The sequence below is a fragment of the Typopeltis vanoorti genome, chromosome 13 (assembly GCF_054136105.1).
Source record: "Typopeltis vanoorti isolate ZY-2024b chromosome 13, IOZ_Tvanoo_1.0, whole genome shotgun sequence".
NCBI lineage: Eukaryota > Metazoa > Arthropoda > Arachnida > Uropygi > Thelyphonidae > Typopeltis > Typopeltis vanoorti.
In genome coordinates this window covers 119,342,274-119,356,213 of record NC_143561.1, presented here as the reverse complement: position 1 = coordinate 119,356,213, position 13,940 = coordinate 119,342,274, and the positions used below count along the sequence as shown (strand labels likewise).

General features: G+C 41.2%; 1 protein-coding gene across 1 annotated transcript in view; it reads right to left on the bottom strand.

The window, feature by feature from the left end:
* LOC150100498 (muscleblind-like protein 2a) overlaps positions 1-13,940 on the bottom strand; it is a 549,014-nt gene that overhangs the window by 294,357 nt on the left and 240,717 nt on the right. Inside the window, 1 exon segment of the mRNA XM_090402904.1 lies at positions 547-801. Coding sequence (XP_090259030.1) covers positions 547-801 — 255 coding nt within the window.

Here is a 13,940-nt window from a genome sequence, read left to right as displayed (position 1 = left end):
AGGTATTTCACAGAAGGGCAAATGGATTCGTTTGATACTATCGACGAGGCACTAAAAGTGGACAAGTTTATGATTAGTAATGCACTGGGCAAGTTAACGCGATGGCTTCTGCTGCTAATTACTTACCTGTAAAAAGGGGCGGTAAAGAATGCCGCACGCTTTTTGTGTTATCTTTAACTTAGAAGGTAACGTACGATGGTGTTTGTAATTTTGAAGAGTAGGTAGGTTGAATTTTCAAAAAAAAAAAAAAAAAAAGTCGTGGACGAGCTCCAACAGATGGATGGTCGTACGACGTGCTTGAGGGGTTCAACGCATGGGAGATAACTTGGCTGCTATGCAATGGTTCTGTCCTTGAAAGCATGCCTCGAGTCATCTCAGTGCGCATGCGCTGGTTAAATAATCGATTTCGGATCAGTTAAGCAAATCGTTGTTTTTTGAACTCTCGGTGGCAGAGCGAGTGAAGCACGCTTCCGTGCCTGTGTCAAGAGACTTTCGCAGACTCTCCCGTCCCAGACAAATGCGAGTATGAAAGGACGTAAAGCTTACCTTGGACGCGTGAACAGCACCGTTCAGCAGGGAGATGGCGGTGCGCTGTTGCGCAAGGTGGTGCGCCAGGGGCGCGTACAGAAGGCCACTTACCACGGCGGGCAGTTGCCCTGGCAACACGGGCTGAAGCGGAAGTTGCTGCAGCAAAGCGTTCTTCAAGGCCAGATGGTTGCGTCCATTGATCAGCAACTGGTCCTTTAGGTGTTGTGGAGGATGGAAGTATTTACACGGCGGCTTTTCTCTGTTGCATCGTCCCTGAAACGAATAAAAGCGGGAGGCAATCAGAAAAAAAAAAGTGTAATCCACTGATTATCTTTATTAGTAAATTTACGCTTGCTAAGCAAAGCCTTGCATTTAGGTTTACTAAAAAGAGAATAAAAACGGATAGTACTTATTTATCCCAAAGAATGTGTGCCCAGAAGAAGGGCTTAGGATGCTTAATTCCTATAATCCTGCAAACACTAAACAGGTTACCATAGAAAATACTACTGACCGCCTCCTACAAGGAATAATAACAATCGATTGATTCGACGCCTTTTCCAATAGAACTTGTGTCACATTTTGTACATTTCCATTCATGTTCATATCCATTTAGTGTGGAATAATATATGGAAAAAATACTTCTACGTATACAAACTATACAATATCGATATGCCTGTTTCAGGTGGTCGCGTGGGATTATTCAGAATCAAGTGAGGGGGCCATTTCCACAAGGAGTGTTTGTGTCCTGCCAAATGTGTCTTCACCTGAAGGTTTCAGTTCTGCGGGAGAACACACGAGATTGAGGGGGAAGCCGATACTTAAACGATCTTTACCTTTCACTGAAAACTATTTTACGTACTAAATTGAATTATGCTTCGTCTGCTATTGTCGAATACTGCGCAAGAGCATATGGTTTCTTCCGACCACATCTGGATCGTGAAATGCGAAGCAAAATAAAGCACAACCAGCTGGGAGAGAAAAGTTCTTCATTTAGTTCATGGAATCCCACTCGTGAGAGCACTGCAGTTGGAAAATTTCATTTCTTAAAAACGATGAAGACTGCGAGCGGCAGAAAAATGAAGTTGATCAATAATTAAGGACGCTGGTTATTGATTGAAAGCAGTCACGTGGCTAACTCATTCTAGTTCGAATGCCCTTGCCACTAGCAAGAGCCGTGGAAATTCTATTTTCATTATTTTTGTAATCCAACATCGATCACGCACGTGATAGTGAAATTGAGGAAAGGGTGGGACGCAAGGCTGACGATGAGCTGTGTAAAATTCCCAGTAGTTTATCTTCGTGAACTAATTAGGCCAAGGGACGTCTTAACTAGTTCAAGGAGCAGGCAGCGCTATTAAATTTATTCACCGTTGGCAGCAAGAATGAGTTCAGAAATAAAATCAATTAGTTGTCTGTTAATAACTGGTTCAAGTCCGTGTAAACGAGTAACGGAACTGTAGTAGATTACGATCAAATATCGACAGAAAATTAATTTCCTCGAAGTCTTATTTACAGATAACACCTCATCGCCTCAGTATCTTCGGTGGTAATTCCGATAAAATTGTCACCCTTGTCTATCGTGTAAAAGAAAAACTAGACAAAATGTATATCTAGCCATCCCTCACAACAGACTCAAATTAGCGGAATCCAGACTAGTGGATTCCACCTCTCTCTTGCTTGCTTTTCGCCAACTCTCGCACACCAGTTCGTTTTTTTTTTTTTTTTTTTTTACCCGTTTGTGCTGCTAATTACGATGTGCAATATAACATTTTTCTTGCCACAAAATTACGGCATTACTACTCCCGATCGTTTAGTAACTTATTGCCAACATCGTATCATCATAGGTCAAAAGGTAAATCCATTAATAAACTTTCTATCACTATTATGGGACTGAGCAATGAAGTGGGATTCACCTCACGAATTCAGTTTACTCAGTGCGAAAGCTTGCATCTCAAGTTAAAGGTTAAATCCCACAAGCTGATCTCAGACTTAGCCGAGACATAAGCAACGACAGGGCCGGCTCTACCGACGGTGCAAGTCGTGCATTTGCACAGGGTGGCGTTTTTTTGGGGGGGGGACGGCAAAGTGGGCATAAACTATACGAAAAATAAGAAAGAAGGGGCGGCAAAATATGCTACTGCACGGGGCGACAAATTCCTAGGGACGGCCCTGAGCAACGATTATCTCAAGGCCAATGCACCGTCATCTAAGCGTTGTGGAGAGGATCAGTTTCGTTTCGTGTGTCAACGGAACCTCATCAGTAACCTGAGGTTTTAAATATTTGATCCCACAGATTGCAACTCTGTCGATAACATATTCTCTGGTGCGAAGAATTTTATATATTAATGTGAATCTCTTCCATGAAAGATCGCAAACTTAGATTACATCATCATTAGTAGCCCGATTGGGTTAACTCTGATCAGGTAACTTTGCTCTAAACTACCAAACTATTGTATTCTTTCAAGCCGGTTCGGACCTCCAATAAGACGGGTGGTGGTCTCACATAAGGGGGCGAAATTCATCTTCCATCTAAAAGGCACAAATTCACAAACATCCCCAATCGACCCGTAGCCTGGTGGATAAGCAACCACTCGGCCAACCAGCTTGGTTGACTGAGATTCAAGGTGAAAACCAAAGAGCCAATCCTGAGCTTAAAAATGGCAATAACGAAGCATGCAAACTTAATCTGGAAGTTAATTTGAACTAGTACTGAAATTTATATTATGTTTGGAGAAACGCAATCATAATCTTACTAATGGAAATATTAACTAACTACTAGCACGTTAGTAATGTAAAACAAAAACTGAAGGTAGAGTTGAAAAAAAAAAATTTTATTTGTGATTTAGCAGTAGTGTAGGTACGGAAGAGTCCACCCCCCCCCCCCCACACACACACACTGGTATTCAGTTAAATCAAGAGAGTTAACTCAAGAGAACAGTTTGATTTATCTGCCCTCCCACACATCAACTCAGACCAACAAGACAATATTTTTTAAAGCATTCTGATCTTTCTCATTATTCTTCGTGACGATAAGATCCGAGAGATAGCAACGCAGCAGTTGCACAGAATGGTTATCGACCTTAAACGGCAACACAAAGCAGTGACAGCTCTTCTTTCATCAGAGGGCCAAAGTTCTATTTACATTCATGAGCAGGTGGAATCAAGTGTGTGCCGACACCACTATCGATGTCAGTAATGGCAAAATGTAAAAAGCTTCGTATGCTCTGATCGCCCAAGCCCAGAGACAACAACGAAATGAGCGAATTCATCCCGAACTGGGTTTGGGAAGATCTTAATGCTACGTTACAATAGCTCGATATTCGAAGAAAGGGCCATCAACATGAAAAGAGAATTTAAGTATTTTTTCAAGTTATTCTTAACATTAATGCACTTGTTTCAAAACTATAGTCTGATAATTAAAAAAAAAAAAAACATTAATTTAAATAAAGATTTTAGGAATAAAAAATAAACAAAATTCGTACATAAAAAGGGGCTCACATTGAAAATTCACGTGATAATTCTTGTCCTAACTATTAGTAGTGGCCCCAAATAACGTTGGACTCAACTTTCAAAATTATGTAGACGCTCTTGAAACTTTTCCAGTAGATGGAGCATGCATTACTATTTTGGTGAGGGTGTCCTGCATTTTACATGATTTGAGAAAGGAAAAAAACTTTCTTGTTAACTGCTATTTGCAAATGGCAGTTCACAAGAACTCATCGTACCCATGAACATCATTCTTTCTCTTCCCCCCCCCCCCCAGCAGAAAATGTCAGGTATTACGCACGCCCTGAGATACATGAAGTAAGAAATTCGTTTTTGTCTGCTGTTAACAAATGCATAAACAACGCGCTTCTCTTTGTATTCCCAGCACTTAACCATTACATAATTATCCTTGTCAAGCGCAAAAGAGAAAGGGCACAGGATCGTTTAGCACGCGAAATTCCCAGACACACCACCATGAAGAACTGAACTTTGTGAACAAGCTGACGGGAGGGAAACTGCCAACTTGGGGGGGGGGGCGACAGCAAGATTAATCTCTTTACTTCCTCGTTCGGGGTTCAATTGACGTAAGGCTGCCAACACTGCGTCGATGCTGACCCAGAGAAATATTTCAAGCAGAGGGATCTTTACCCGATAGAAACTGTGCCGTCCTGCATTGCACGCTATTCACGTGATGTCTGGTGCAGTTAGTTACCCATCATTCACTTGTGCTGAATGACATTTTGAGTAGGTAGAGGTATTTCGATAAAACACAGTAAAACTAAATAAAGAATTTCTGAATGCTAAGAAGTAGGGTGGATTTTATATTCAAATTCTAATAAGAGGGGGAACAGAAGATCCCTCGGTTCCACACGTATTGTAAAGCGCGATATGAATATGGTATTTAAATGTGTGACGATAATTTTTATCTTTATGGAAATCCTGACGCTGTTTTTAAGGGAAAATTGAAAGAGGTGGGAGTGTGCGGAGAATTGCAAGGAAGGTAACAACTTCGTTCTGCATTTGTGCATCTGCGTTTCAGATATACCACAAAGGCGTAATAATGATATTCATGCGATGAGTCTACAAAAAAAGGGGGACTTCTCAAAGTGAAGGCAGGTTAGCTGATCTCACATGAAAGTGGGGTGGGGGTGGGGGTATCATCCCACAAACTAGTACCGTGGATGAGGAAGAAGCAACTTGTTCACACTTACGTTGAAGAGCTGCGATGTGTATTCTTTGGGAAACACATCGTGAGGGACTGTTCGAGAGTACAGCACTAAAAGGGACGATTAAAGAGGAGAAGTTGAGTGCTGCACGTGAGGGATTCCTTCGATGTCAATTCAGATGCACATTGGCAGTATTTACGCAAAGCAGCGAAAACAATGCCTGTGTTAGAGACGAATTATTAATCAACCCAACAGCTATGCAACGATTGTAACTTAAGTTTATTCGAACCCAATAGAAAACTAGTTTGGTAATAAGAACTGAAGATAGTAGAGGGTGAGAAAACAGAACTCCGTGGATCCCCAACATTAGTTGCACAGTCAGATCAGAAACCCGCAACACAACGCATAGCGTGCGATCAATCTGAAAGCTGGAAACTCAGTCGAGTCTGTGGTGCACCCTTTGAGATGCAATGAAGGAACCAAGAGCGACCACTAAACACTCGAGAAATGTTTCCATTCTATTTATCCACAGATGGGTGACATAGGTAAGTACGTAAATCTCTTGTTGATCGGCAGCAGCAGAATTCATGTTGGGTGTCAATTATTAGTTGAGCGCTTTCAATGGAGCATCGGAGTTGAATGAGTTTCTCCATTAGTTTACAGAGAACCGAGATAAGAGAAATTGGTCGATAGTTTGATCGTAATGATTTGTAGCCCTTGGGATTGCACGCGGGTTAATTTCCATGCTGTACCAGTGAAAAATGAATGTATAACAGGCGACACAGGATGAAGTCAACTCTGGATCACACACACATTTAAGATCGAAGAAATGGCCATCAGGGGACTTTTTTTGGCATCTAATTTGGATAAGATTTTTCCGATTCTTTTCTGGCGTAAATGAAGGAGGACACTTTTTGGAATGGTTGTAGCATTAGTGGTTTGAATTACAGTTGAAACAACAATATCCCCCAACCATTCCAACATTTCTGGTATTCCTCCTAGAAGACGGAATACCAGAACATGTTGGGAGTAGGGCCCGGTCACTCTTTTTTAACCGAGTCATCCCATTCTCTGCAAAGTATCGCATAACAATGCTAGATTTGTTAGATTTATTTAGACAAAAGTTGATGTAATAACATGTCTGAATTTATTTTCTGCGCGTATGCATAGTTGTTATAAATGACCGACTTTGTAAAAGCTACTTGCAAAAAGAGTAATTTCTAATTTACTCTTCTTACAGGGTCTTTGTTGTTATAAAGCTTTGACGTTTACTTCTCCATATACTGTATATAGTGGAAATATAATGCGAAGAATAGTACTGAATAATACCGATTCCTGACCCTAAATGACTAAACCTGAGAGCGAGTGAAAAAAATAAAGCACTTCAAGTGAAATTATTTTTTCCCCTCTATTGAAAATGGCACCGCGTGTTTGTTTCCCCTAGAGAAGTGAGCGATGACTCTGCCTTTACCCGTATGGTCACCGTTCGCCAGACGTCCACGCCTCTGTTGGGCGTCATCGATCAAGATGCTATCTCGTAAAGACAACATCTGTGACAATAATCACCACAGGTTGTTCATCTGGAAAGTTGTGTGGTATTTCTGTCCGAGTTGAACGTGACTTTAGCAGCCACTGTACATTTTTACTTTCGCTATAAGTTACACACGCATATCTTGGCACATAATGAAAATAAAAATTCGTCCGTTATTATAAATGAAAATGTTCTGTCAATGGGCAACGTTCACAATAACCTTCTCCCTTGTTTTATTGTTTATATTTTTTCTTTTATGAAAGGCCTCGCCTACTCCCTCTATACGGGAATAAAACGAGTTACTGGATTTTTTTTTTTATTATTATTATTACTGAATACATTGTCGGAGATCCGATTTTTTTTTTATTTTTTTTAAAAATATTCTTTAAACAGTTCGTAGGATCCTAATCGGAACTGTTTTTTTAAACTGCACGCTCATTATCGACTTTGCGTAATATTTTAATTCGCTTCGCTGATGAGATCAGTTTGACGGCACAAAGAATGAAGCCGGCCAAATGGAATAAGTGTCGGCAGTTTAAATGATCCGACAAGCCTGCATGAAATTCCCAGATTAATTTGTCTATTTAGCGACAGTAGAAGCGATTGCGCCTCGCATAATTAGCAACACACAATCGTCTCTGACGGGACGCTCGGGAAGGAGAGGGAGATAAACTAAGATTTCCGAGTGCAAGAAACACGTCGCGAACAACGATCTTCAGATCGTCGAGATACAAGCGGGGACATTACTGTCGTGTTATTGTCAACGCTGCGCCGTCATTGTAAAATTGATGGTATTTTTAGCACTCATTTCAACAGGTCCGGGCCCGAATACAATTCCTCATTCGTAATTAGATGTTAGTGCCATCCGCGCCCTGCTGCGTCTGATCGGAACAATTATTCTTCGCTGCAACGAGTCGGGACAGAAGAGGATCTTACTTTCGCTGCTATTGATCGGCCATCAGACGGGAGTCGAAGTTGTGTGTCAGTCGGGAAATGCATCTGACCGAGATGTCACGTGCTAGCATCTCGTGGGGAAAGTCGCTGCTTCGATGAATTCGGACCGTAAAGGATGTTGACGGTTTTTCAGGGTTGTTGTCATTTCTGTGACGACGCAACGGTAGGCGGCGTAACTTTTCCACTCGATGGGCATTTATGGGAGGAATAATACAACTCAGTGCAGTTCTCGGGAGGGCGGTAATTTATTATTATTTTTTTGAATACTTAAAACGGTCCTTTTATGATGCAGATTTACTAAGATGCCGTCTGTATTGCATTTTAGATTAATTTCTTTATTTTTGACAGATATTGTTCGGCAAACACACACACCCAGACAGAGAGATTGTTTTATATTTATTTCTCCTGAATGAACATATGCCGCAACAAAACGAAATTAAGTGATTTTTTTGCCTGCAGATATTTCAAATATTCACTGCAAATATTTCATGTTTCCAGTAACAGTGGGTTGCAATTTTTTTTTTTTTAATTTACCTTCAGCTTATTAGCGTCAACTGATTTCAGTTGTAAGGGTTGACTGCATTCAAAAAGATGTTTGCAAGAAAAGCGTTTTCCGACCATCCCGATGTAAATCAGATGAGGCAGAAGCAGAACTGGACAAGCGTTGCGGTGAATGAATTTAAAGAAGCATCTAAACATCGTTGCCATTCGGACACAAGATCTTCCCCCGTCCTTCAGAGTCACTTTTCCACGCACTGACAATTTGTTGTTTCTTACGAGTTTTTGTATAGGCCTCATATATTTATGACATCTAGTTAATGTATTCGGTCACCAGCGCAAGCAGCTTTGGCACATTTGTAGGAAAACTTAAAGTGATAACGGGGGTCTTCTTTGATTATAAAACTCGGCTCCGGTGATGGTGAACTTTACAATGATTGCAGAGCATCACTGACACGTGAATTTGAGAAGAATGAAGAAAATTCAAAGGAGATTGAAAACGAGTTCGATTCCTTGTAAGGCACTCCAAGATGACAACAGCACAAATCGCATCCATCTTCGACGCTGAGCAACTCTTAAACCGAAGTAGTAGTTAAGTGAAAAAAAAGTTTACTAAACGAGTCTCCCCTCCCCCGCATGATCTCTTGACTTTTCATTACGACCATAAAAATAAACTTACTCGTCAACTTCTTTCGAACACAAGAATAAATAAGCAAACCATCGAAATTAAATTCGTTTTAATAAATTTAAAAACGCCCTCTAATGCCTTTTGCCAAACTTGTGGAAGGCGACACAAGTCTGATGGGGAAAGCATGGAGACATGCTTTCCCCATCAGTCGTTGAGTTCATCTCATTGAGTTCATGATTTGGCCAACAAAACGACAGGTCTCACTTCTGTGAGGCTGACCAACCTTTACTAGCAGAGATAACTTTGCTTTGAATACACGCGCAATTAACAAAATCCAATTGCTATAAGATGATGTTGCCGAGAAGAAATAAGGCACAAAGTTGTGAACACTTTCAACAATTGCTATACAATTCCTGCGTGCAGAAATCAAGTGTCCAATCTGCCTTTTGTGAGCGCTTCTTTGCTTATTTTAGCGATCCTTGACCATCGAAATCATCGTAGCGGAACAGCTTCATGAATACGTCTGGCCTGTCTCTTTGCAACACGTTTTCTTTTCCTTCTGGAAATGGACTGCAATTGTATTTGAATGGGAAGATCAGTTGTTCTTCTTTGGAGACTGGAGAATCAATTAAAATCCCACACTGCATAATAAGGAAGAAGTCAATAACTCTTATAACGCGCGTTGTTATTTTCTAAACGGAAAAGTGGAGTCTTTTAGTCATAATTTTCGAAAATGGGTAAGCGATCAGACTCCACCTTCAGCAATGGTTACGTAAGCGGTCAGTGCCTTTTCTAGAATGTGTGAATAGACCGAATGGGACACGAGCATTCACATATACATCACATGCATTTTTCAGAGATGTCTTACCAGTAAAGCTCTATTTCTTTTTTTTTTTTTTTTTCCCCACAGTTATGGTGTTTGCGCACTCGCAATATCTAACCTAAAAACAGTGGCAAGAGTGAAGAGGGAAGGAACGGACAATTTTGAAGACGAGAAATGAACTTTCAGATCTGCTGAGTCTCGAAGGTACGAGCGACGAAGGAAGCGGCTTACTGGTCGCACTTGGGCTCGTACACAGCCGCGTGCAGTCTTGTGAGGATCTGAGCAATCAGCTGCCAAGCGGTGGCCTCGGGGAATCGATGATGTTTCCATGACAACACACAATGGCGCGAGTTCCTCGAAACTGGCGACCTCCAGACCTCCTCTACAATCGAGATCTCGGCCGCTCTCGGCGTCTGAGGTTCTTGGATCTAGAGGAGGTCTGGAGGTCGACAACGCCGGCGAACAGAACCAGAAACGAGTTCGTTCCTATCGCGTGGATTACGCAACGGCAACAACAGTGGAGGGCAGTGCCCCTCATCCCCCCTACCCTCCCATCGAACTATGAATACGAACTCTCGTGTCACTTGTGACAAATTACTTCCGCACGGTCGACATTCTTAAGGTGGATTTGTCCACCGAACACGGGTTATATTGCACGCCCTGTCGCAGGTCAATAGGGCCTCTTATCCATTTCTTACAGAATATGTCCCCTTACCTGCTGTCGCACATTGTTGTCCAACATAGTGGCTCTCGCCTTCGGGGACGATCCTTTCCTTCCTCAACTAAAAGGGCAAATAAACTTTAACTTCTTTGGAAACTCCATCCTCAGATTTAAAGTTTATGACCTTTCTGTTTTCTTCCGAAGTGATTTTTGCTAAGAGCTAGCGGGTGGGAGTAATGGTTGACACTCTGCGGTTCATGTTTTGAGTTATTACATAAAAATATTTGACATCACACACACACACACACACACACAGAGAGAGAGAGTCAAATTACAAGGACTGATTCCTAGTTTGATTTTAAGCAAACGCAAGTTTAGATCAACTTAAGTCTGATTATTAACTTATGCAAATATAACAGTGGAAGGGGGGGAAATCAGAATCCCGTGTTAAACGTTTTAGAATACGAAGTTAGAAAATTTACTCTTTAAAAATAAAAAAGTTTTCCCAATTCTACTCGGTTGCACACCTACGCATGGCATCGTAATAATGCATGCACGTCCCTCAATCGTTAAGAAATACTTCCCACTGTGCATTTCATCAACTGTTTCATGTAACACTAGATGCAATAAGTCGAAAAGGTCAGGAGTTGAATAGGCCTTCGCTAAAGCCCTGGACTGGCCAAACGCTTTGGACATCGAAATGCTCAAATAATCGAAAACTGGCCAGAAAAAATAAATACAAGAATATCCTTTGAATGCACATGTGGTGCATTAAATTCTTCCCAACAGTACATCATACATTCACCGAATACTGGCGTTGGTAATTCGATGTCTGCAAAAGAATTTTCTTAAGTCCATAAATGATCTTGACAAATATTCTCCATATCGAGCCGAGTCAGGATTTTCTTGCATCCAATAGCAAATAAATTGATTTGCCGTTTATAATATGGTTCTTCGGAGTGCTCTGTTTCTTGCAAACTGCAGGGTGGAAGACGTTTACTCAGCGCCCTCCGAAGAGTCGTTTTAGTAACTCCGAAGTGGGATGCGGATGTTTGCCGAGCTTCTTCCACGAGTGCTCTCTACTGCGCTGTTCGAAGTACGTGATTCACCGAGTAACCTAACCTTCAACTCATGATAGTAGGACCGTCTAAAAACGCAGTAGATTATTGGAGACATTATTTACAAACAACGTTTCTGATAAAACAACAGAAGTCACGATGATCCGCATGCTTTCAAACGAAATAGACTGGACTTTGCGACAAGATTGTCAAATCCTAAACATACAAATTATCAGTAATCAAACGATAGTCTGTCCTGAATGGAGTATGACAACATAAGCGATATAGAAGGCATCGTGCCTATCCACCAAAATATGGCTAAGGCACACAAAAAAAAACATCAGGACTGGATACTAAGAGGAATGGACAAAGACATGACAATATGAATCCCACCTGTCGTTATTTCATGCAGAAAAAGAACAAAAAGGTATGGGTTGGCATACCTTTTTGTTCCACCAGTAACAAAAAAACTATCATACCGGGCTCATAAAAATGCAGAAGAGTGATGACTTAGTAACTGTAACATGGTATTAATCCACGACTGATAGCGAAACAGAAAAATTGGGCTTCTGTGCAAACAGTACATCAGGATTTACATCCATGATTGAGGATGATAGTTACACTCGCGCACACTTATTAGTAATTACAATTTTTATTTGTATTCGAGACAATACATTATAAACAAGTTCATTTTCTGCAATATGTACAAATGATAGTGATATCAAGTATTACAATTAATTGAGTTGTGTGAAATCAAAAATTCACTCCTAAATTAATCATTTCATCGATATTCTTTTATTTTGTCACTGAATATAAATCTTGAAGAGACGTTTAACTGTTACAATAAACATCATTGAATTCCGAGTTGACTACGTAGCCAATTCAGTAGAAAACAACCCCGTCGCCGCTTTGTGTAATCATCGCAGCAAGTTATGAACAAGTCTGGTTGTGGGCAGTAACGTTCGCAAGCGATGAAGAAGTACTCCCCGAAGACTAGAAATATGACCAGAGTCAGACACGGAAAGTACCTCTTCTTATTCTCATCAGCGAGGTCTGTTCATCGAAGTCATTTGCTTGGTTTCTTGTTTAGATTAAGCTAAAGTCAGCAAGCCTATCAGGCGATTGGGATGTCTGAAAACAAGTCATGTTCTCCAGTCAGTAATGCAAGCCTGTGTTTCTGGAATGGAAACCACTCAAACAAACAAACACGAGCTAAAATGGGGCGGTTATGTTCTCTTTTTAGTTAACGTAGCTGAACTATATGCATACGGTTGCCTGGAGGATCGAGGCAATAAACATGCAGAAATAAATAGGGGGATTTTAGGGGTGGGAGGCAACTGGAAGAAAAAAAAAAAAAAGATACTGCTAATAAAAGGAATATTTGATTTATATTGAGGACAATAATTTCATTGTGAAAAAAACAGGAAGATGTGCACACAATGAGTAGGAAGTCGTGGAGGAAAAAAAAGTTGGCATGGAAGATGAACACGAGGAACACTTTTGGATGTTTGCAAGAGTGATCGATTAAAAACATCGCGTTTTGTTTGAGATGAAGAAAAACAAAACATCAGTAAGTGCAGAGGAAAGAAGAAATTTTTTAATGAAGCAGCACAAGAAATAAATGACTCGGAAACCACGTGCAGACCAGTAGATGAATCATCGAAAATATTTTAAAGATGTTGCCAGCGGAAATAAGACCAGTGCTATTAAGATGATAACCAGTCAAGTCGAGTTTCGTGACGATGTCCGATAAACAACTTATTTTTCCTTGCGCGAGAAGTTTCTTCCATGAATAAGCTTCCGTACAGCTGAGCAGGTCGTATCTTAACGCACCTTCCATCCGTGTCTCACGGCCATAATGGATGCCCTCCCTCTGCATGTGCGAAAGACTCCAACAAATCTCACACTTCGATATTCTCGGCCGGAGGTTGCGCACCGAACAAACTCCCAACGTCCAAATGATAAATGGCACAAACGCTGACAAAGAGGTGCAGCTGGCCGTCCCCCTCCACGCCTCGGGCTGTCATCGCCCGTCACCTTAACCCGTGTGGAAGTGATGATTGCCATCGATAGTCGCTCTCCCACCGCACCAGCCGCTGCCCGCCATTACTTGCAACAATGACATACCACTCTTGTAATCAACCAACTGCACCGCAGATGCGTAACGAAAGAAACCCCGCTCTTTGACGAAAACGTCGATACTATACAAGGTCAAGGAATGTTAAGTAACTCGAACTCCTCCATTTTGGGAAACGCAAATCTCCACTCTCCGAGCGCAGTTGTAACCATTTTTCTATGCGTCGTCGAACGGTGGACAGCTGCAATAAATCGAATGGTGGGTTCGGAATTCGAACTGCTTCCGTGTTAGTGCGTGTGGAGAGGATGGGAGGGGATCGTTGCGATATGAGAGGCATGCTTAATCCGAGCACTGGAGTGAGTAATGACTCCCCCTATCTGATCTTTTGTGCAACTGACTTATATCAATACGAAGACTCAACATTACTTCGTTAACTTTACTGAATGAGAAATTTGTGTACGAAAAACTTTCCCAATTTATTTCCATGATATTTAAATAGTTTATATTAAAGAGTTCCAAATTAATAAACA